The 25,178-nt window shown below is 44.2% G+C and overlaps 1 protein-coding gene across 1 annotated transcript in view; it reads left to right on the top strand.

Moving 5' to 3' along the window:
• Nucleotides 1-25,178, top strand: part of ATP6V0A1 (ATPase H+ transporting V0 subunit a1) — a 251,391-nt gene that overhangs the window by 175,247 nt on the left and 50,966 nt on the right. Inside the window, 2 exon segments of the mRNA XM_030220840.1 lie at nucleotides 6,428-6,545; nucleotides 19,601-19,772. Coding sequence (XP_030076700.1) covers nucleotides 6,428-6,545; nucleotides 19,601-19,772 — 290 coding nt within the window.

Raw genomic sequence — 25,178 nt, forward strand, 5'->3', positions numbered from 1 at the left:
TATACACAACTCAGGATTTTGTAGACCTCAATCATATCCCCCCTCAGCCGTCTCTTTTCCAAGCTGAAGAGCCCTAAGTTCTTTATCCTTTCCTCATATGAGAGGAGTTCCATACCTTTATCATTTTGGTTGCTCTTCTTTGAACCTTTTCTGAAGTGCTGCTATGTCCCACCTCCCTCCGACAGGGAATCTACCTTGGAGGAACATGGAACAAGGCAACACTTGAGTGCAGGCCTATGCTTAAAGGGCCCACAGAGTGTTCAATCTTGTTTATGCTGGGCCAGTGCCAGAAAAGGTAGGGGGCAGCAGTGGCAGGCCTGGCAGAGGGAAGTTCTTGTGCACTGGAGCTTCGTTGCTGCTCATGGGGTGCCTAGTCCACATAGTGGCAGGGCCAGCTCTGGGTCAGTAGAATCATATAGGTCTGATTTTTAGATAGCCCATCTTGTCCTGCAAGAGCAGCCAAGCCTAGTGCTTTTGACTGTTTGTCCAATGCATTCTGGAACTTATAGTCTGTACATTTGTGTGTAAGATCACTGAGCAGTGCTATACCATTATTATTATTTATTATTTGTTACATTTGTATCCCACATTTTCCCACCTATTTGCAGGCTCAATGTGGCTTACATAGTACCGTAAAGGCGTTCGCCAATTCCGGTATGAACAAATACAAAGTGATGTTGTGGTAGAATAAAGTTCATGTGTAACAGACACGTTAGGGAATCGTAGGAAGGAAGAGTTAAGTTATGTCCATCTTACCTCTGTAGCTAGGGTTCGAAAGCGAACAGCATAGGCACCAACAGAACAATTGCCTTGTTGAATTCGTAGAAGTTCTGCAGCTGCAGAGGAGGGCTGTCCTGGCACATCGATAACTAACCGGAAGCAGCAAAGAAATTCTCCAAGATCAGTGAGTATAGGATCCTGTTGCTCCCAGAGAGCAGAGGCCCAAGCCAAGGTGGATCCGGAGAGTAGAGAGATGATATAGGTTATCTTGAGTCTATCCGTAGAAAAGGCTGCCTGTTGCATTTCAAACAGCATAAGATATTGGTTGAGGAATCCTCGGCAAGCAGAAGGGGTGCCGTTGAACCGGGGAGGCTCAGGAAGCTGCAACTCTGGAAGTAGGTAACATGGATCCGGACGCGTTGGTATTGAAGGGTTGACATCTGGGAACACACATCCTGTAGAACTCCGGACAGATGGTTTAGCTGGGCCTGTTGCTGCTGAAGAACCTGGGCCAACTCAAGACAGGTCGGGTTTGTCCGGCGAACTCATGGCTTCACGGGTTTCACCTGTGCTGACCGCCGTTCCCCAGAGGTTGAGCCCCTAGGTGCGGGCGGCCTACAGGACTTATGAGATGGAGCTGGAAGCGGGGTGGAAAACGTATCAGCCAGGCAGGCAACAGGCAAGAGAGTGATCCAGGTACAGGCAAAGTCAATAGGCAAACAACAGGTCAAGATAATAATCCAGGTACAGGCAAAGTCAATAGGCAAACAACAGGTCAAGATAATAATCTAGGTACAGGCAAAGTCAATAGGCAAACAACAGGTCAAGATAATAATCCAGGTACAGGCAAAGTCAATAGGCAAACAACAGGTCAAGATAATAATCCAGGTACAGGCAAAGTCAGTAGGCAGGCAGCAGGTCAAGAGAGTAATCCTGGTACAGGCAAGTCAGTAAGCAGGCAGTAGGCAAGAGAGTAATCCAAGCACAGGTAAAGTCAGTAGGCAGGCAGCAGGCGAGAGAGTAATCCAGGTATAGGCAGAGTCAGCAATGAAGGACAAAGTAGAGAAGAAGCAAACTACTGAGCAAGTAACAACTACCAAAGTAGAAGCCGAAGCATGGAGTCCAGGAAGAGCTCAGCTGATAAAGTGCTGGCATCTGACATCAGCAGGAACCAGCAGGGAGAAGGAGCACAGTCATAGGACAAGAGCAGGGGGAGGAGGAACCGGAGGACCAATAGGAGGGAAGCCAGGCAGAGGGAGAGCAGATACAGGTGCGTGGAAGCAAAGCAATCAAGGAGCCAGCAACTACTGTCTCTCTGAACAAACCCAGAGAAGAGCTACACACACATGGCTCAGGGCTGTGCCAGTCAAGTGTGCGTGTCAACGTAACTCCGCGCAGCCCGAGGACGCTGCTTGTGTTAAGGTAGGGGACATGACAATGGTAGGATTGGAAGTTGGGCCTCCCATAGAGAATAGCAAATTTCTCAAGCAATTTGACAATTTTAAAGACTCATTGAACTTTTCTGAAGAATTATAAATGGGATTTCATGGCACTGCAGAGCAACTTGGGATTTTTTTGAATTTCTACCAATTTTCTCCAAGTGCACTGATAAAAACTAATCTAATGGTTTATCTTACACTAGGCTGAATGCCACCTGTTTGCAGTTTGACTCCTTAAGTATCCAGATTTCATAGGCTACTGGAAGAGGAGAGAGAAGATAAGAGGTGATAGGATAGAAGCAAACTTTTTTCAGTGAGAAGAATGTTTTAGAATAAGGGATCATAGTTTGAAGATTTGAGGGGGTGAAGAGAAAACATCGGGAAGCGCTTTTTCATGGGAAAGCTTAAACATTGTCATGAGCTAGATGGTGGCAGCTAAAACAGTAATAGACTTTTTGTGCGTAAATGCTGTTTTACATGCATAAAATCCCTCTTATTCAATTGGAGTTCCTAAACCTGTTTAGTACAAAAAACTGTCTTTATTTTGATTCACTGACTGTCATATGCATTATGAATAAATGTCTTTTAGTGCAAATTTCACTCACCCTGTGGCTATGTATAAAGGTAGATTCTGGTATGAACTCATTAACATTAGGTTTGGGAATTTGCCTCTTAATTACCACAAAGATACAGGCATACAAGTGTGCTCTAATAAGAAGGCATATGCTTTTAGTGATCTGAGTGTAGGGGTGTAGGCAAAGTCCTGAAGTACATGTAGTTTATAAAATAAGAATTGTTCACCTACATACATTTACACCAGCTCCTGAGCAGGTATAAATGTACATGGCTGCATTTTGGCTGCTTTTGTGTACTGTTTTGTAAAGATACTTAGGTGCACAAAGGGCTCATTTTCAAAGCACTTAGACTTACCAAGTTCCATAGTAACCTATGGAACTTGGTAAGTCTAAGTGCTTTGAAAATACATATCCATGTGTCCAAAATAGGCACCTACCTGGCCTCATCACCTAGGTGACTTGTTATAAAATTACTTTCTAAGAGGGAATGGAATAAGCGCAAAGGATCCTTAGTTGCTACAAGTGAAGAAAGCAGCAAGCACAAACTGGAGATGCACTGTACACAACTGGTTCAGTGGTGGTTTGGTGGGCTCTCAGCATTTCTTTGCAGACCAGCAGGGGAATGCAGACATTTCTTGGCGGTGTCACTGATTGAAGCAGCGCGTTAAAGCCATCTTTCTAGGCATCTCTTAGCCTGCACCAGGCATCCCACACTACCAGTAGTCCCTTCCTTTGACTGCAGCCCACTGCAGATACAGTTCTCCTCCTCTCCCACAGAAAGCCTTTTCTTTAAAGAAAGAAAAGAAAAAAGCAAGCAAGCAAGCAAAAAGGACAATGTAAAAGATTAGAAGTCTAAACAATTTCCAAAACAGCCAGAGAAAAGGAAATATGAAACTAAATTGTACTCTGTCACTACAGCAATCCATCTCTCTCCTTATTGCCATGATACCAGTGGATGTCTTTTTTTTTCCTTCCTGAAATCCCCTAGGCCCACTACAGCAGCATTGTGGAAATATCAATGACTTTAGCCATACACCAAGAAGCAGTTCACTTACCACCAGCGGCAGGAACCCAAAGAGCACAGGCTGCACAGCACCAGGACCACTTCTGTGCTCCCTCCCACCCCTATTTGTGGGGTCTTAATTCAGTGCCTGCCCAGCTGTGAGCCTAAAAAAAGAAATCCTCCTCTGTAGAATGCAGTAAAGTTAAGCAGAAATCTTTCTTCCACAAGGCTGTCCGTCTCAGGCAGACTGCAGGGAGACACGGTAGACAGGACACAATACTAGAAAGAAAGATCCTGATTAGAAATCCTCCTACATTCGGAGGAGGCGGAGGGAGGAAAACTACACAAATCCCCAGTAAGGAGGGGAGAGTACCTGCAAAACAACAAAGAGAACAGAGTTCCACCAGGATCAAGTCTCTTCTGTTTCCAGAGCCTTCTATGGCTCCCCCTTCCCCAACCTTTCTTCACTAGCTATCAGAACACTGGCATTCAGCTACTGAGGCTATTTGTGCAGGACAGTGCTGCCCTCTTAGAATCCTCTGGATCTGACCCCTTTAACAAGTTATGAAACAAAAAGTGAGGAGAGTGGATGAGGATACCAACAATTATATTTTACAATTGTAGACATCTCTTCGGAGAGGAGTATTGCAAGTCCGTTCTGTTTTTCAACATATATTTTATATATATCTTTTTGAAGAGAGGAGACCTGAGAGGATTGTGTTTCGTTACTTCCCCTGGAGTACATATTCTATGTTACATCTTCTGAGGTTACAAAGACCCCTGAGGCAGGCCATTGGGCCGAAACACGGCCGTGTCGGGTCATTTTTATGTACATTGTCATTTTTTAATTTTTTAATCTTTTATTTTACAAGTGAATAAATACATAATTGTTGGTATCCTCATCCACTCTCCTCACTTTTTGTTTCATATCCCACGGTTTCGTGAGGGTTTTTACCTCCTTTTTTGTTCTTCCCTTTAACAAGTTCACATCCAGTGTAACCTCACACTGCCCACTGACAATCACACCCACTTCAGTCACTGCCACTCTCCCACCACAGAAAGTGGTCTCCAGAACCCTACGAGTAACCCTTGTACCAAGATGTCTCTCAGATCCTCCAAAGTCTCCTCTCACCAGTGGGAAGAGAGAGAAAAAAGACAACAATACATTCATCTGTTATTAGTTTTATTTTGTAACTTCACTATGTACAAACAAACCCACAGTAATCCATGTGCAATGTTGCTAGCTAGATAATCTAGACTGGTCAACAGGAGGGACTGTTGGTAGCACAGAAATCCCCACATAGACTCAGCGAGGCCAAAACAGGAAGGGAGCTCTAGAGCAGTGACACAGACAATATTGAGGCATATTTTCAAAGCACTTAGCCTTCCAAAGTTCCATAGGTTTCTATGGAGCTTCAAAGGCTAAGTGCTTTGAAAATATGCCTCAAATGTCATCACCATGAAGCATGGTTGCATTCACCTATTAACAGAGAACGCCTCTGCTCTGTATGACTAGAAGTTATGCTAGAACTTAGAGGTCATAGCAGTTACACAGGTAGCCACATAGACAAATTGTCTTACAGGACTGGAATGGCAGAATCAAACAGTGACTGTGGATCAGTCTGCTAGGTGGCATGTTCCATAATTAGCACAAATCCTAATTTAAATGGAATTTCTCTTGTAGCTGGGTCTGTCTGGCATGCTGCATGACTGATCTGGGAGGCTCACTAAAAATGGTAGCTATTTAGATCATACTGTGACAGCAAAACCAAACTAACAATGGGGTTGGTCTGGCAGGCTGCAAGTTTTCTAATTAACAGGGCAATTCTATAACTTGACACCAAGATGTAGATGTCATAATGGGTCCACTTAGTGCCAGTTCTGTATTGGCTTCAGGGCGTAGCTAAGCCGTTATTGAATACTAGCCCAAAGTCATGTTGGCACACTTAAGACAGGTCAACATCTGGCTTAAGTTGACGCACCTTAGTGCACCATGTAACACACAGAACTGATAGTATTTTTATAATCTCAAGCTTTGCCCCCATGTAGGCTCTCATGCTGTTAAATGCTAAGTGACTTTGGCATGTATGTTATAGAATAGTGCTTAGCACTTACACACGTTACTTTTATTATTGTATCCCTTACACATGCCAAGTTACAAAGTTGCCCTTTAAAAGTCTTAATGGAAATGCAGCTGCTCAAATCGCCAGCTCTGTAGAGCAAACTACAAAGGGACATAAAAAGCCAGATGCTTGTATAATAGCCATACTGGTGGTATTGGTTATTTGTATTACAGGGTCTTGTGCTTAGTTAACAGGAAAGGTGGGAGCTGAAGGAAACTAAATGAGGATCTTGTATGCTCTTCTAACCAAGATGGTGAAATAGAAAGGAGGAAGACCCACACCTATCCTGGATCAGGAAGAAACTTGCGAGTGGTCACTCTGTAGCAGACAGCTGAAATGTGTTCTTATCAGTGTAGACAGGCAGACCAGATGGGCCAGAAAATCTTTTTCTTTTTATCATATACTATGTTACTTTGATTTCATCCTTTCCTTTTCTCCGAAACTGAAAGACTAGGAAAAGCAAATGTCTCCCCACAGTATGTTTCAGCTGGACATCAGATTTGTAACTGATCAGAATTCCATTTCACATCGAGTTTAATTTTCCTCTTAATATTTATTTTCTTGCAGTTTGATTTTGGAGACACTGTTGTTCATCAGGCCATACATACCATAGAATACTGCCTGGGCTGCATTTCTAATACTGCTTCCTACCTACGACTGTGGGCTCTAAGCTTAGCTCATGCACGTAAGCATTTTTTAATTTATAAATTGCAGGGTGCTCGTGAAATGGATGATGTGGGGCTAACCAGGACTGGATCGACTTGCTCACTGAGGAGGAAGCAAGGTGGAGGAGGACTTCAGAGTCCACTTGTTCCACCCTTCTCCTGGTTCACTGTGTCTCTCTTATTGTCTGCTGCATATCACGGCATACATTTTACTCTTGGAATTCTGCACAACTGTGGAATGCACAATTTGCACAGATTTCCCCATCTGCATAATTCACAGAATTCTGCCCTTGCTTTGCAGGATTTGGTGCAGGCACAAGCAGCAGCTGCTCTGCTCATGCTCTCTCCCCCTCCCCTGCACAGATTGTTCAGCAAGAGAAAGAAGAAGTGAAGGTCTATACGTTGGGCTACTTCCTCTTATGCCAGCTAAGGTCCAGCTGTTTGAACCATGGAGCAGTACGAAGACCTGTACAGGTCACAGAATTCTATGTGTTGTGCAGAGGTGTGGGGAATTCTGCGCAAATTCTGCGTTGCACAAAATCCCCCCAGGTGTAAACACAGGCATTTACAGTGACCCCCCCCCAGAGGTGAACATTAGCTGTTGCACAAATTTACACTTCAGAGGTGTAAATGTGCAAGTTTATAAAATACATACATTGCAACTCCATCCTATCTCTGCCCAGAGTATGCCTCCAGGAATGTCTAGTTGAGAAAATGTTCCTAGGGGTGGATGCTTTACACACAGAAAATGGATGAGTAGCCTAATGGTTAGTGCAGCAGCCCGAGAACCTCCATTTCCCCAGGTACAAAGTAAGTACCTGTGTATAATGTGTAAACTGCTTTGATTGTAACCACAGAAAGACAGTTTATCAAAACCCATCCCCCTATTATAAAATTACCCACAGGGAGGACAGTTTTCAAATGGATCCAGGTGCATGAAAACAGATTAGCAGCTCCAGCAGTGGGGAAAGCCAATGCTAGACAGACTTCTACAGTCTGTGTCCCGTGTATGCCAAGTGAATTATTTAGGTTTATGTATCCCTTACTAGAGTAGTATGGACCAGCCACCCCCTAATAGGTGGAATAAATAAACCAAGGCTACGTAGGTATGAGAAATGCAATTGTTTGTTACTTACCAAGCATAGATAACAAATAGTAATTTCTCATGAGAGTACAGCCAAAGCCAATTTGCAGAGATAAAAGACCCATGGCTACATATGAGAAAGCAATAGGATTTATTCCTTATAAGAAAAACAATTATTTTATTATTACTTGTCAATGCAGATACAATTGATTATTTTCTCATGGGAGAGCAGCCCTGCTTGCACAAAGGTACTGGCTGTGACTGTCTCCATTGAAGTAGGAAGTACACTTATTTTTATATGTCCATTCAGGATACAGGTAATATGACAGTAATTACACCTTATTGGATCTATGGTAATGGTTAATATTTCTTAGAATTCTACTGTACGTGCTTGGATGTTTTTAGCATTAGTTAGAAAGCTTGGCCTTCTCCCTGTGAGACCACTCAGTTCTGCATTCTGACCATATCTTCTTGAGTGTAACTGACTCTGCCCTGTTGGTAGGCCGCACCATCCTGTTATTGAGGTTTTTGCACCCTAGCCCCTTCCTCATTTTGCTGCATGACGGTGTCACAACAGCTCATGAGTTCTACTGTAACTCTAAAGTTCAGATTAGAGGTACAGGCCTGTAAGCTTCTCTGTCATTTTTAGATCCTGAACCAAAGTCAGGCCTTGAACCAAAGCTCATGGCTGTAATGATAATAGACATCTGCCCCTTTGAAGGTCTTCGAGGGTAAGACCGTCACAAAATATGGGAATTGCTAGTTCTCCTTGCAAGTAACCTAGTCCTGTACCTAGGTGTTTGCTTTCACCTCAAAATCAAATCTTGAGCTAGTTCTTTATTACCATAAGCTCAAAAAGGACATGGTTAGTGCTCTGATTGTAGGCTGTCTTAGGTTGCAGGCATCCTAGAATCCCTAAGCAGGTTGGGAGTTCCGGGCCTTACATACCCGTCATGGCCATACAATCGCATGAGTACTAAGAGGTGGCTATAACATAAGAGAGACACTTATGGGGGAGGGAACCCATGTGAGCAAGGGTATACCAAAGGTATGGTCCAAAAAGGAGGGCAACAGGATGGCATGGTATCAAAGTGGCAGGCTACTATTATGGTTGATAACTGAGTGATTCCAGGGAAGAATGAAAAATGGTTGCAGGGTATAAAATAAAACATACTCTAAAAAAAAAAAAATCTTCTATATCTGCAATATAGGAGACAGAGGGAGAGAGGCGCATGTTAACATATATGGTACCATCTACAGGGATAACTTGCATGCGTGCAGACATGGTATCATAAGCGTTATGTACTTCAGCTTGTAATGGTTCATACAGTGCATAGGCAGCCACTGTGGGATCTGTTTCAGTTAAAGCAGTTTCAATCAAACATTGCACCAGACCTCTAACACAAGGGATTATACAACATCCCACAAATACAAATACAGCAATTACTATAATAATAGTAGTTGCTGTAGAGACAAAAAATTTTTTCCATTTTCCAAAGGCACTATCCAACCATCCAGTCCAGGAAGTATCAACTCCAGAATTCTCCACAAGTTCATCAGCTAAAGTGGAAAGGCCCTTTAAAGCTTTAGTAATTGTGCCGTCTGGGGCGGTGTTGTTAGGGATGAATGTACAGCATTAGGTTCCTAGCATCACATAGACTCCGCCTTCTTTTGCAAGAATCCAGTCAAAAGCCATGCGGTTTTCCCAAGCTATCAGGCTTGTGCCATCTAATTGATCAGCAATACCTACAACAGCATCTCTAGTGTAATTTATGAACCGCTGTTGGTTGTAATAAATGTAATTAATCCAGTCGACTTTTTTGTTGATGATAGACCACCAAAATATTGTGGTCGGTGATCTCAAAATCTCGTGTGTGAGTGAAGTCAATTATGGCGATAAGGCCAAGGGCTAAGAAATGTGTAATATACATATTTGTTAGTATGGTAGTTCAAAAGTTTGCGTTAGCAATTGTCCAATAGATAGCTCAATTAATGTTTACGGGAAAGGGATGGTTATGGCTCCTATGGTAGAGGAAGATGGTCCTACAAGATTAACAAACCCAAACAGCTCGGGAATCCTGTCCCCAACCTGTCTGAAAAAGTACCAAGGTTGCCAATCTCTTTCCAATACCGCATAAGTAATGAGCCAAAACGTCACCTGCTCCCCTGTATTAGGTCCGGGTAGTGGGATACTCCCTTGCTCTACTCTTATTCTAGCAAATCCACAGTTCTTCTTCTAATATGATTGTTGTTCCTGGCCCTGTCGTCCAGGAATCTATTAAGGGTGCACACAATTTGCAAAACCTGGTAAGAGCATCCCAGGCCAGGTTATCATCCGTGCCTGGATCCCATGCCAAAACGGGTCTCGTGTAGGCTCTGTTCATACAGCTGTAATCTGTAGGAAAGGAAGAATATTCTAAACAGCAAATAGTAAAATACCAAAAAGGAAAATAAGCAGGAAGACAAGTCCTAAAGCTATGAGTAATCAGTCAAAAATCTGAAGGGAATTGTTGGTTCGTGTAACTGATTCCTCTATCATGTAAGGAAATCAAAACTTAAACAACAGTATGTTGAATTTAAGTCTTAGTTAAGGGTAACTTGAGCAGAAAAGCAAGTATGAAAGTGGAGACAATTAAAAGTCCCACAAGGGTTAATTTTAAGTGCAGGGCAGGCTTTATTTTTTTTTAACAGTCATACGTTATGAGTGCAGGTCCTGTATATCTCGGTGGGGGAGCGGAAGACATTGTATAGTAACATAATAAATGACAGCAGATAAAGACCTGTATGGTCCATCCAGTCTGCCCAACAAGATAAACTCATTTTACATGGTATGTGATACTTTATATGTATACCCGAGTTTGATTTGTCCTTGCCTTTCTCAGGGCAAAGACCATAGAAGTTTGCCCAGTACTGTTCTTGTACTAAGTTCTGAAGCTAACATCGAAGCCCCTTAAAATTTATACTCCAGCCCATCCCTATCCAGTCACGATCAGGGCGTAGACCATAGAAGTCTGCCCAGCTCCCGTTTTGTTTCTCAATTACTGGCGTCACCACCCAATCTCCGCTAAGATTCCACGGAACCATTCCTTCTAAACAGGATTCCTTTGTGTTTATTTATTTATTTATTTATTTGTTACTTATATCCCACATTTTCCCACACATGCAGGCGCAATGTGGCTTACAGAGAATTACATAAGAGTACAAACTTAACAGCTTAGGCAAGCATAAAGAAGTAAACATGGGGGAAGAAACTAACAAAGTGAACTAAGTAGGGTGAGGGACAAGGGATGTTTTAATCAACATGGTAAATTGAGGGATAAGTCTTAGCAAAGAGGAATGTCTTTAACAACTTCTTAAAAAGGGCATGGTCCACTTGAGTTTTAAGGTGGCGAGGTAACGTGTTCCAGTATTTGGGACTCCAGTAACGGAAAGACGAGGCGAAGATTTTCTTATACTTGACTCCCTTACAATTCGGGAAATGGAGGTGAAGATAGGACCGAGCAGCAGGGTTGGCATTTCTAGGCGGAAGGTCAATCAAGGGGAACATGTATTCCGGGGCAACCCCATAGATGATTTTCCTGCTTATAATCGAACGAGAATAACGCCCAAGTTCCGACCTAAATCGGGAGATGGGCGTTCTTCTCACAAAAACAAATAAAGCGGCATAATCGAAAGCCGAACTTTGGACGCTTTCAACTGCACTCCGTCGCGGATGCGGACAAAGTTGACGGGGGAGTGTCGGAGGCGTGGTGAAGGCGGAACTGGGGCGTGGTTATCACCCAAACAGAGATGGGCGCCCTTCGCCGATAATGGATGCGTTTGTAGCTAGAATTTAGGGCACTTTTCCTGGACCCTGTTTTTTGACGAATAAGGCCCCAAAAAGTGCCCTAAATGACCAGATGACCCCCAGAGGGAGTCGGGGATGACCTCCCCTGACTCCCCCAGTGGTCACTAACCCCCTCCCACCACAACAAATGATGTTTCACAACTTTTTACTTTCACCCTCAAATGTCATACCCTCCTCCCAAGCAGCAGTATGCAGGTCCCTGGAACAGTTGTTAGGGGGTGCAGTGGACGTCAGGCAGGTGGACCCAGGCCCATCCCCCCCCTACCTGTTACAATTGTGCTGCTTAATGCTACTAGTCGTCCAACCCCCCCCCAAACCCCCTGTACCCACATGTAGGTGCCCCCCTTCACCGCTTAGGGCTATAGTACTGGTGTAGACTTGTGGGCAGTGGGTTTTGAGGGGGATTTGGGGGGCTCAACACCCAAGGGAAGGGTGCTATGCACCTGGGAGCTCTTTTACCTTTTTTTTTGTTTTTGTAAAAGTGCCCCCTAGGGTGCCCGGTTGGTGTCCTGGCATGTGAGGGGGACCAGTGCACTATGAATCCTGGCCCCTCCCACGAACAAATGCCTTGCATTTATTCGTTTTTGAGCTGGGCGATTTCATTTTCCATTATCGGTGAAAAGCAAAAACGCCCAGCTCACACCTTGGCGAATAAAGCATGGGCGTCTATTTTTTTAAAAAATACGGTTCACTCCGCCCCTTCACGGACCCGTTCTCGGAGATTAACGCCCATGGAGATAGGCGTTTCTGGTCGATTATGCCCCTCTTTATGTGTTAGGGAGCAGATCTTAAAAGCAATGCGCTCCTGTACAGGTAGCCAATGAAGTTTAAAGCGTAGGGGGTCAGCGTGTGCAAAACGCCGCTCGTTTAGGATGAGCCTCGCCGCGGTGTTCTGAGCCGTTTGGAAAGTTTTCAGTAAGGAGGCCTGGCAACCCACATAGATACCACTACAATAGTCCAGGTGGGATAGGACAAGCCAGTGGACAAGGGTACGGAACAAGTCTCTGGGAAGGAGGTATCTGATACGTCGAAGCCTCCACATGGCCTGGAACATTTTTTTGGAGACCAAGTGTACATGATCAACCAGCTGGAGATGTGAATCCAGGTGCACTCCCAAAAGTCTCATGCATGTTTGAATTCCATTATCGTTTTCATCTCCACCGCCTCCCGCGGGAGGGCATTCCACATATCCACCACCCTCTCCATGAAAAAATACTTCCTGACATTAGTCCTGAGTCTACCCCCCTTCAACCTCAATTCATGTCCTCTAGTTCTATCGCCTTCCCGTCTCTGGAAAAGATTCATTTGCGGATTAATACCTTTCAAATATTTGAACGTCTGTATCATGTCACCCCTGTTTTTCCTTTCCTCCAAGGTATACATGTTCAGGTCAGCAAGTCTCTCCTCGTACGGTTAGCAATGCAAATCCCATACCATTTTTGTAGCTTTTCTTTGCACTGCTTCCAGTCTTTTTACATCTTTAGCAAGATACAGCCTCCAAAACTGAACACAATATTCCAAGTGGGGCCTCAACACCTCCTTTCTTCTGCTGGTTATGCCCCTCTCTATACAGCCTAGCATCCTTCTGGCGATGGCCGTCGCCTTGTCGCATTGTTTCTTCACCTTCAGATCCTCGGACACCAACACCCCAAGGTCTCTCTCCTGAGTCGAGCTTACAAATCCCTCCTATCCGGTATCTCTCTTTTGCGTTTCCGCAACCCCAAGTGCATCACTCTACACTTCTTGGCATGAAAAGCAATTCTGAAGAGCGAGCGTCTTTCCCAACGTGAGACCACATTTCACCGTTACTGGTGTCTTCAGGGGAGTGAGTGTTCCATACTCTTACAAACTTTTGTCTTCAGATTTAAATATCGGCTTGCTACAGGTGGGTACTCCACAAGCTTAGCCCCGCAATCAAAAGCATGTTGTCGCATTGTGTCACTGAGCACAGACACTATGATTGAGTGTCACAGTTAGCAGCAGCACAACACTATGAGGGCTCTATCGGTCACCTCTACTGCACCTAAAGCCTCATGGATTTGAGATAAGTGGACTATACAATCAGTTCCTTTATGTTATAAGTTATAACTGCTTATTAGGGTGGAGTAGGGAGGTTGGCAAGTGCTGTGATGTTTTTCAGTTGAAGTGCTGATTCGTTACCGTGACAAATGAGATTAGCACAACAACACATACTGAGCACTGCAAATTAAAAATTAAAAAATTATATGATATACAGTGGGGGAAATAAGTATTTGATCCCTTGCTGATTTTGTAAGTTTGCCCACTGACAAAGACATGAGCAGCCCATAATTGAAGGGTAGGTTATTGGTAACAGTGAGAGATAGCACATCACAAATTAAATCCGGAAAATCACATTGTGGAAAGTATATGAATTTATTTGCATTCTGCAGAGGGAAATAAGTATTTGATCCCCCACCAACCAGTAAGAGATCTGGCCCCTACAGACCAGGTAGATGCTCCAAATCAACTCGTTACCTGCATGACAGACAGCTGTCGGCAATGGTCACCTGTATGAAAGACACCTGTCCACAGACTCAGTGAATCAGTCAGACTCTAACCTCTACAAAATGGCCAAGAGCAAGGAGCTGTCTAAGGATGTCAGGGACAAGATCATATACCTGCACAAGGCTGGAATGGGCTACAAAACCATCAGTAAGACGCTGGGCGAGAAGGAGACAACTGTTGGTGCCATAGTAAGAAAATGGAAGAAGTACAAAATGACTGTCAATCGACAAAGATCTGGGGCTCCACGCAAAATCTCACCTCGTGGGGTATCCTTGATCATGAGGAAGGTTAGAAATCAGCCTACAACTACAAGGGGGGAACTTGTCAATGATCTCAAGGCAGCTGGGACCACTGTCACCACGAAAACCATTGGTAACACATTACGACATAACGGATTGCAATCCTGCAGTGCCCGCAAGGTCCCCCTGCTCCGGAAGGCACATGTGACGGCCCGTCTGAAGTTTGCCAGTGAACACCTGGATGATGCCGAGAGTGATTGGGAGAAGGTGCTGTGGTCAGATGAGACAAAAATTGAGCTCTTTGGCATGAACTCAACTCGCCGTGTTTGGAGGAAGAGAAATGCTGCCTATGACCCAAAGAACACCGTCCCCACTGTCAAGCATGGAGGTGGAAATGTTATGTTTTGGGGGTGTTTCTCTGCTAAGGGCACAGGACTACTTCACCGCATCAATGGGAGAATGGATGGGGCCATGTACCGTACAATTCTGAGTGACAACCTCCTTCCCTCCGCCAGGGCCTTAAAAATGGGTCGTGGCTGGGTCTTCCAGCACGACAATGACCCAAAACATACAGCCAAGGCAACAAAGGAGTGGCTCAGGAAGAAGCACATTAGGGTCATGGAGTGGCCTAGCCAGTCACCAGACCTTAATCCCATTGAAAACTTATGGAGGGAGCTGAAGCTGCGAGTTGCCAAGCGACAGCCCAGAACTCTTAATGATTTAGAGATGATCTGCAAAGAGGAGTGGACCAAAATTCCTCCTGACATGTGTGCAAACCTCATCATCAACTACAGAAGACGTCTGACCGCTGTGCTTGCCAACAAGAGTTTTGCCACCAAGTATTAGGTCTTGTTTGCCAGAGGGATTAAATACTTATTTCCCTCTGCAGAATGCAAATAAATTCATATACTTTCCACAATGTGATTTTCCGGATTTAATTTGTGATGTGCTATCTCTCACTGTTACCAATAACCTACCCTTCAATTATGGGCTGCTCATGTCTTTGTCAGTGGGCAAACTTACAAAATCAGCAAGGGATCAAATACTTATTTCCCCCACTGTACATATTTTGTTAAGATAGTTGTAATTGATTCTGGTAATACTTGAACATCTTATTGAAATTTTATATACCAGATAGCAGAAACATAGGCACCCAAATTGGTAACATTAAATTTTAACTACCAGACCCTTGACCATTCTTCTAACGTTCGGAGATCCCTTCTCATCGTTTCTACTCCCTCCAGGGTATCCACTCTATTGGCTATTTTCGTGTCATCCGCAAAAAGGCACACCTTTCCTTCCAACCCTTCAGCAATATCTCCCACAAATATATTAAACAGAATAGGTCCCAGCACCGACCCCTGAGGAACTCCACTGCTCACCTTAATTTCCTCCGAGCAGATTCCATTTACCCCCATCCTCTGCCACCTGTCGGTCAACCAGTTTCTTATCCAGTTCACCACTTTCGGTCCTAAGTTCAACCCTTTCAGCTCATTCACGAATCTTCTGTGGGGGACAGTATCAAAGACTTTGCTGAAGTCCAAGTAGATTACATCTATGTCCCTCATCCAGTTCTTTGGTCACCCAGTCAAAAAAGTATGAGATTCGTTTGGCAGGATTTTCCTTTGGTAAAGCCATGTTGCCTCGGGTCCTGTAACCCATCGGCTTCTAGAAAGCTAACTATCCTTTCTTTCAGCAGCAACTCCATTATTTTTCCTACCACTGACGTGAGACTTACTGGTCTGTAGTTTCCCACTTCTTCCCTGTCTCCACTTTTGTGGACCACATCTGCTCATCTCCAATCTCGCGGAACCTCTCCCATCTCTAAAGATCTATTAAATAAATCTTTAAGAGGTCCTGCCAGGACTTCTCTGAGCTCCTTCAGTATCCTGGTATGTATCCCATCCAGCCCCATAGCTTTGTCCACCTTCAGATTATCCAGCTGTTTATAAACTGTTTCTTCCGTAAATGGCGCAGTATTCACTCCATTCCCAGATGTTCCCTCAACAGCCAACGGTGGTCCTTTTCCAGGATTTTCCTCCGTGAACACTGAAGAGAAATAATTGTTTAGCACGTTCGCTTTATCTTCATCACTCTCCACATAGCCATTCTCATTATCTTTCAGTCTCGCAATTCCATACCTATCTCTTCTCCTTTCTCCGGTATATCTGAAAAAGGTCTTGTCACCTCTCTTTACATCTTTAGCCATTTTTTCTTCCGCTTGTGCTTTCGCTAGCCGAATTTCCCTCTTCGCTTCTTTGAGTTTAATCCGATAATCTTTTCCGTGATCCTCTCGTTGCGTTCTTTTGTATTTCTTGAACAGAGCCTCTTTTGCTCTTATTTTTTCAGCTACTTGTTTGGAGAACCATTTAGGCTTCCTGCTTCTCTTGTTTTTGTTTACTTTCCTCACAGAAAGATCAGTCGCCATATTTATAGCAGCTTTTAGCTTGAACCACTGTTTTTCCACTTCTCCTACGCCTTCCCACACCAACAGCTCCTTCTTCAGGTATTCCCCCATTTTATCAAAATCCTGTACTTTGAGTTTTGTGCATCCGCACTCCGCCTTCACCCTTATATCAAACCATACGGTGTGATGATCACTATTATATAGGTGGGCACCCACCCGGATATCGGAAACACTACCTCCATTAGTAAGCACTAGATCCAGCATCGACCCTTCCTTCGTGGGTTCCGTCACCATTTGTCTGAGCAAGGCACTGACAGGTATCCACAATCTCCCTGGTTCTTTCCGATTTCGCAGATGGGACGTTCCAATCCATGTCAGACAAATTGAAATCTCCCAACAATAGCACCTCCCCTTTCATTCCAATCTTCTATCAGATCCTTGTCTAACTTCTCCGTTTGCGCAGGAGGTCCGTAGATAACCCCATGTGGATACAGGTTCCATCTTCTCTTTCCAGGATGATCCATAAAACTTCTTCTTTTCCCCAGGTTCCCCGCATTTCAGCCGCTTTGATATTGTCTCTCACATACAGAGCCACTCCTCCACCCATTCAGCTCTCTCTATCCTTCCTAAATAGATTATAGCCCGGTACGGTCACATCCCATTCATGAGAATTGTTTAACCACGTCTCCGTATTAGCAACAGTATCTAAGTTTTCTTCAAACATCAGGGCTTGCAAGGCTTGAACCTTTTTTCTTAGACTACGAGCATTTGTGCACATAGCTTTCCATGTGCTTAGTGAGTTTGGGTGTTTTTTTATATTTACATGACCTTTCCCTCTGCCATCATATTAATTCTGGGGGTGACTTTCCGAAATCCCATTTTTTTGTCACCCCCACCCTCTAGTTTAAAGAGGGTGGGGGTGACAAAAGGAAACGTGATTTCAGAAAGTCACCCCCAGAATAAACATGATGGAAGAGGGAAAGGTCATGTAAATATAAAAAAACACCCAAATTCGTTAGTGGAGCTTAACGAGTCATGTATTGTAATCATACTATTAGACTGTTGGTTCAATAACTATTAACGTGACTGTTGGGCAAACTGGATGGACCATGCAGGTCTTTATTTGCCGTCATTTACTATGTTACTATGTAGCTCCTTTAAGTATATCTGGCCTTTATATTCCAAGAGTCACTCATTTGTACTCTGTAACAAAGTTGCTGACTGCTCAATTCATACTCTCATTTTTACAAATTACTATCAGTAATTTTAATGATAATTGGCAAAGCTGAAAAGAAAGAGAGAGAGAGCAGAACCCCCCCCCCCCAAAAAAAAAGTAACTGATATTTTCAAGAAAGTTAATATTGCTTTCGAGTTTGCAAATCCTCTGACCATTTGTTTACAATTTACATTAACTGGAAATGTTCCCATTTCAATCAGTCTGTTACAGATGGCTACAGTTCAGAGAGAATTTATTTATAAATAAAAAGTGATTTATAGTTTTAAGTTCCTTCCTTTTTCTTATAGTGACCTACATGTTATGACAGAAGTGCTTTTGCTGCCTTCTGCCACTGTATTAAGTAATTACATTGTCCTTTGGTTGTGAAGCTCATCTGCAATGGATGGTTTCACTGAATTAAGAAGGTAATTTTGTAACGGGCTGATTAACGTGTGCAATATGATATGTTTGTATGGAATACAGTTCCAAAATATGTCTGAGTTGAGTCATTCTTGCCTAGGTTTAAGTCAGGCTTAAAGGATTACTTCTCTTCCTAGGCTTTTGGGACAGATATTTTTCAGTGCAGCGTAAGAGGGAGAAGGGGGGGGGGGGGCATCCACATTACAGCCCTTCTTTTTCTTTGTGGCTTTTATTTTTTATTTTTCTTTTTGTTTTCCTCCCCCATTTATTTGCTTTGTTTTTTCCCCCTGGTTTTACATTATTGAATGTCTTGATAAATGACGGTATTTTAAGCCTTCTAATAGCCATAAGGCTACATGAGCGACATCGGTTCTCAAAGGGAAAGTATGTGCATACTTCCCCCTTTGAAAATTATCCCATCAACATACCTACACGCATTTTTGCATGCTGTGTAGTACCCTCAGAATTTTCAAGGAAAGTGTGCACATGCTTTTGAGAATATAGAAGTATGTGTCTGTCCAAAATCTGCTCCCAGGAACAGCTTTATTCATCACAAAAAATATGTGCAGAATGGCATTACCAGCATACTTTTGCCCACATAAAATTGGGCAATTTTAAAACAGGCCGCTCCCATGGATAAGCTACGGGTTTTAAGTACAAAAATAGCTTGGAGAATGATGATCCTCAGGGAAGATAAATTTTTCAAAAGCATTTTTGTGAGTATAGTAGCACACTATGAGCTAGAGTGATAATTTTCCATGTTTAAAATCATGTTTTATACACAGGAAATGATTGTTGCAGAATGTGCATGCCCCAGAAAAGATTTGCCCGTTTGTGTACAATCTGTGTGTCGACATTCCCGAGTGTGGGGTTTGGGTGCAGCTGAGGTGGAGTTGTGACAACACGTATACTTACTTTGTAAAGTACATCCATATACCCATAAATTATTATTATTATTACATTTGTATCCCACATTATCCCACCTTTTTGCAGGCTCAATGTGGCTTACAATAAAGCCTCAGGAGGTATACATTTATGTGAGAGCACTAGTACATGGCTGGGACTGGCAGTCTATCTTATAAAGACATATAGGTACATATGTTATTTTTTTATAAAATAGGCATAAAAGAGCTTTTTTTTTTTTTTTGTAAATGTAGGCATCCTCTTAGTCCCCTTCCCAACCCACACTCGTCCTAATCTTTACTGTTGCTTTGATTGCAGTAGCCTTGCTAATCGAGAACAGGAATCACTTGCCTTTGACCTTGAGACAATTCACTTTTGAAAATAAAACTAATCCATTAATGCTGTTAACAACTTTTCTGATCTTTCTGGGCAGAGCTTTCAGAAGTGCTATGGACCATGGTCATCCACATTGGTCTCCATGTGAGAAGTCTGGGTGGAGGATTTGGCTTGTTCTTCATGTTTGCTATATTTGCAGCCCTTACAATTGCAATCCTGCTAGTCATGGAAGGCTTGTCTGCATTCCTTCATGCTCTGCGTTTACACTGGTAAGAGTCTTATGAAATCTAAATTTGTTGTTCTGTTTTGCTAAATAATCCCTGTAACTGTGTCAGCAGACTAAAGAGTGATAAACCACTTTAAGTTCTGGAGATATCCCTTTATGAAAATGTGTTGGTGTAATTCAGTTCTTTGAGGACAAGCAGGACATAATTTGCCGCCTATGGGTGATGTCATCTGATGAAGCACGGCATGGATGCTACCTAGTGTTCCAGTAATTTCTGAAGCCTTTGGCAACTTTGTACATGCTAGGGTGCCTTCCTGCCCAACATGAGTGCGCGAGTCCAGCAGTCTGGCTTTCCGCAGAGAAGTCATATTTTGGCAAAGCTCTCCTGAGCATGTCTGTTTCCATGATTTTTTTGTGCCTCCCTTGTGGTACTCCTTTTTATTTTCTTAGTTTGTCAGTTTGTGTAAGTTTTCTTTATTTTTGCATGGCTCCTTCGGCCCTCATAAGTCTGAGCGCCTAATCAGATATCTTTTATATTCCTCCCCCCCCCCCCCCTCCAACCGAAAAAAAAAATTTTGAGCCATTTGATTTTTGCTTTGGCTATTTTTGCCCTAACGTCTCTTAGAACTCCCAGTAGTTTTAAGAAGTGTTCTCAGTGTGGCGAGGTCATCTCTGTGACTGACTCTCACAATTGGTGCTTGCCATTCTTAGGACCTGACCACAAGGCCTCTAATTGTCTTCTCTGTTCTAAATTGCTGAAAAGAACACAAAAAAGTCTTGAGGTCCAGCACAAGAAAATTTTTGGTGCTTCCAAGTCCAGTCCATCAACTTCGGCATTGGAAGCATTGGTGTCCATGGTTGGCAGAGCTGAATCAGAACTGGGGGTGCGCTGGCATCGAAGAGATCTTCCCTTGCCTTGACATTGGGTGCTGGTAGGTTCCCGTCGGATCAACCTGCATTGGATTCAGCACAGAGCACATATCAGGATTCAACATCATCCTCATTGGCACCGAGAGAGTCCAATGCCCTGCACCAAGCAAAGGCAAAGAAGCAGTGGAGTTGGTGTTGATGCGCCAGTCTCCTAGATGCCAGGACCAGCCTTCCAAGTCATCTCTATCACCTTCGCAGGCTGTCCCTGTACAGACCCCAGCCCCACCTTTGCCGATGCATGCCTTTGAGGAGCAGCTCCAGGCCCTGTTGCAGGAGGAGTGGATCAATCTTCGAGGGCGTCGATGCTGACTATGTCTCTGCTACAGCCCATCCTTGAGGCCTATATGCTGTCCGTTTTCTGTTCGCCGATGCTGGTGCCTTGACAGCCGATGGCGACATCTGAAGAGGCGGTGCTCCTTTCCAGCCTATTGGGGGAGGAAGACCCCAACCTGGTGTCCAGGAAAAGAACCTGTCCCTCATCTCTCTTGCTCTGAATCTGGATGTAAGACCAGTTGACTGATGCAGACTTAGCCCACTCCGGAGGAGTATTTTGCTGAGCCTGACTCAAACTGCTCCAGGGAGTCTGAGGTTGAACCAGAGGTCTCAGAAGAGGGCTTCCTTGGTCTGACATCTGACCCCTCCCCACCTCAGGAAAGTCCTGGCTAGAGGAGCTCTCCTTTGCCAGTTTTTTTTTCATGAAAATGGCTAAGACCTCCTAGGGAAACTGTGACAGTTCCCATACCCATCAGCCTTCATTCAACACAGATGAGGAATTGAGCTCTCACTTTGTAGCCTGTACCTCAGAAAGTGGACTCAATGTATACAGTCCAAAAGGTCCCGGATTTGAAAAGCAATAGATGCCACACCATTCCACGGTGGTTGAATCCACTCTCAAGAGAACTAGGACCCACACCTTGGCAGTGCTGGAGCAAGGTGCTAGGACTTTTGAGTCTTTTGGAAGGATGGTTTATCAGGGCTCTATGCTTGTGTCCTGTATTCAGTCCTGTCAGCTCTACATGAACATTTATATATGGAACATAGTTCTCAGGATAGCAGAGTTTAGGAAAGGGAAATTGGACTTGATATACCGCCTTTCTGAGGTTTTTGCAACTACATTCAAAGTGGTTTACATATATTCAGGTACTTATTTTGTACCGGGGCAATGGAGGATTAAGTGACTTGCCCAGAGTCACAAGGAGCTGCAGTGGGAATCGAACTCAGTTCCCCAGGATCAAAGTCCACTGCAGTAACCACTAGGCTACTCCTCCACTCTCTGCCCTTAGACAAGTCTGCAGAACTATGTGCATTAGTAGCCAAACAGAAGGAGTGTAAAAAGCATTATCCTGGACAAGCTGTGATGCTTTTGATGTTTATGTTTACTAAGATTTGTTATACTGCCTTATATAACGAGCAGGTCAGGACAGTTTACAAAAAGCTAAAATATAGATAAAAAAAGAAACAGAAGAGGAATTCCATTAGAATAGGAAAGATATCACACAAACCTAAGAAAACAAGATTTAAATTAAATTAATAATAAACAAACAAACCAGGAACCCAAAAGAATAAGCATCACTTATGTGGCATCCAGGGTTTCCAATTTAGGTATTGGCATGTGCAGACTCATCTTGCTGTATGTTACAGACCTAGAACCAGGAATTTAGGAAAATCTGGTGGATATCCCTTGCTAAGATGACAAACGTTTGGGGGACAAAGTGTAGGAGGATGCTCACCTCATCAAGAAAAGAGTTGATACCATGAAGTCCCTCTCTCGGCCACTTCTCTGCGGTATAGAGGTTTTCAGTTGGTGCCCAGAGGAGATCCTGCTGCTCTCAGCTGCGTAGGTATACTTCTCCTGCTTTTTCTTCGCAGCAGTCCTGGAGATCTTGCTGCAGACATAGGCAGCTGCAGCAGCTCCAGAAGGCCCAGCCAGATCTCCAGTCAATGCAAGGGACGAGCTTTTGACGGGCTTCAAGAGAGCATAGCTGCAATAAAAATGACTGTCCCAGACAGCCTACCAGTGGGGGGGGGGGACTGAATTTTATTTTTTCAAACTAGATGGCCCCTTATAACCTCTGAATGCTGGGTTTTTCAAATAGTCTGGGGAGGGGAGGTGGTTTGTGCCCTAAATTGACAACTTCTTCCAAATTGCCCACTAGAGGCTTCAAAATTTAGATCTCTGCACCAGGTTGTGCTTGCAAGAGGAACTCTCCTCCCTTTTACAGGCCCACATGGTCAAGCCCATACCACCGTGGAAGAAGGAAGTGATTCTATCACATGTATTTCCTTGTTCTCAAAAAGACAGGGGAATTTTATTGCATCCTAGACCTGAGGGCACTGAACAAATATCTGATAAGAGAAAAGTTCATGATGGTATTCCTGGACAACCTACTTGCCATGATTCTGGTAAACAATTGGCTATGCTCTCTGGACTTAAAGGATACTTACACTTAACATACTTCCTGTGACAGGGATGTATCTGTATTTCGGATTTCAAGTGGAGAAACACTACCATTACCATGACCTGCCCTTTGGCCTCTTGTCCACTCCCCAAGATTTTACCAGATGCCTTGCTATAGTTGCAGCATATCTATGCAAGCTGGGGTGCATGTGTTCCCGGACAGTTGGCTGGTCAAGAGCATGTCCAAAGAAGGAACTTCAGGGATCAATGCAGAGAACCATTTAAGTGTTGGAGCTACTAGGGTTTGTTATAAACTACTCAAAGTCCCTCCTCCTTCCTGTTCAGCAATTGGAATTCATTGGAACCCTGTTAGACATGACTCAGGCATGAGCCTTCCTCCTGGAAGCCAGGGCCAAGGCATTGATCACCAGAGCCAGCAGATCACTGCTTGGCATATATTTAGGTTTTGGGCCACTTGGCCTCCATGGTGCATGTAACACCCTTGGCACATCTGGATTTCAGAGAGCCTCCATGGATCCCAGGTTCACATCAGTCTCCTGGTGCTGAGGGCCATTTGGAATGCTCTAAAGGCTTTCAGAGATCAGCCACTGAACAAAATTGTTTTCATCCAATCAGGTTGCAATGTACTATGTTCATACCTCTTGTGTGAGGAAATGGTTAGGATGTGACATTGTGTCTACAGCCATGGCATAGTGCTCAGAGCCACATATCTGGCAGGAAAAGACAACAGCATGGCAGGCAGGATGATTTAACTGCATGAGTAGTCTCTCAACATGGGTGTTGCCCAGCAGATGTTCCAAGAGTGGGGCACCCCCATGATGGATCTCTTTGCCACTCACTCCAACAACAAAGATCCCTCGGTTCTGCTTCAGGCTGCAGTCACATGGCAGACTAATCTGAATGCCTTCCTCCTCTTTTGAAGGACAGGCCGCCTGTATCCAGGGCCGTGCCAACACGGTAAGCGCGGTAAGTGCCGCAGGGGGGCGCCGCACCATAGTTGTATTTTTTTTTTAAACGTACTCTTCCGCTCCATCCCCGATTTCTCGGCGCTTTAAATTTACCTCGCTCCGCCTCCGACGTCTGCGCAGCATCAGTGAAAGCGCTGCCTGTCTGACGTCTCTCCACCAGCCTTCCCTTCGCTCGTTCGTTCCCTCTGTGTCCTGCCCTCAAGGAAATGACATCAGAAGAAGGCAGGACACAGTAGGAACGAACGAGCGAAGGGAAGGCTGGTGGAGAGACGTCAGACAGGCAGCGCTTTCACTGACGCTGCGCAGATGTTGGAGGTGGAGAGAGGTAAATTTAAAGCGCCGGGGAATTGGGACGCGCACGCCAACTTGATTATCTCCAGGGGGCGCCAGAGACCCTAGGCACAGCCCTGCCTGTATACAAATCCTCGGATACTTCTTGTGGGGAAGACTGCTGAAAATTAAGCAGGAGTGGGGAATCACAATTCTCATGCCCTACTGGCCAAGGCAGATCTGGTTCCCTCTACTTCTGGAGTTAGGCTCAGAAGACCCATGGAGACTGGAGTGCTTTCCAACCCTTGTCACTCATAATGAGAGGTCTCTCTTGCATCCTGACCTCCAATCCCTAGCCCTCACAGCTTGGATGTTGAGAGCTTAGAGCTAGCATCCCTCCAGCTGCATGAAGGTGTCTCCTGCATTCTGCTTGCTTCCAGAAAAGATTTCAGTAAGGTCATACAATTTCAAGTGGAAGAGGTTCACCTCAGTACAATTGGCGCTTACCATCACTGTGTGGAAGGTAAGCCTTCCTCTGTACAGCCTCTTGTTCTTTGATTCATGAGAGATTTGCTTCCAGCAAAATCCCCAATCAAACCTCCCACTGTGTCATGGGACCTCAACTTCATCTTTACCCTTAGCTGATGAAAGCTCTGTTTGAACCACTAGATGCTTGTCACCTGACATTCTTTATCCAGAAGGTTTTGTTCCTGATGGCAGTCACTTCAACATGCAGGAATAGCAACCTTCAGGCCCTAGTAGCTGATCCAACTTGTACAAAGTTTCATCATAGGATGCGTGTGAAGAACCACTCTGTACCTTCTGAAGGTGATGTTGGATTTCCAGTTGGCTAGCAGATTGT

The sequence above is a fragment of the Microcaecilia unicolor genome, chromosome 12, assembly GCF_901765095.1.
Source record: "Microcaecilia unicolor chromosome 12, aMicUni1.1, whole genome shotgun sequence".
Lineage (NCBI taxonomy): Eukaryota > Metazoa > Chordata > Amphibia > Gymnophiona > Siphonopidae > Microcaecilia > Microcaecilia unicolor.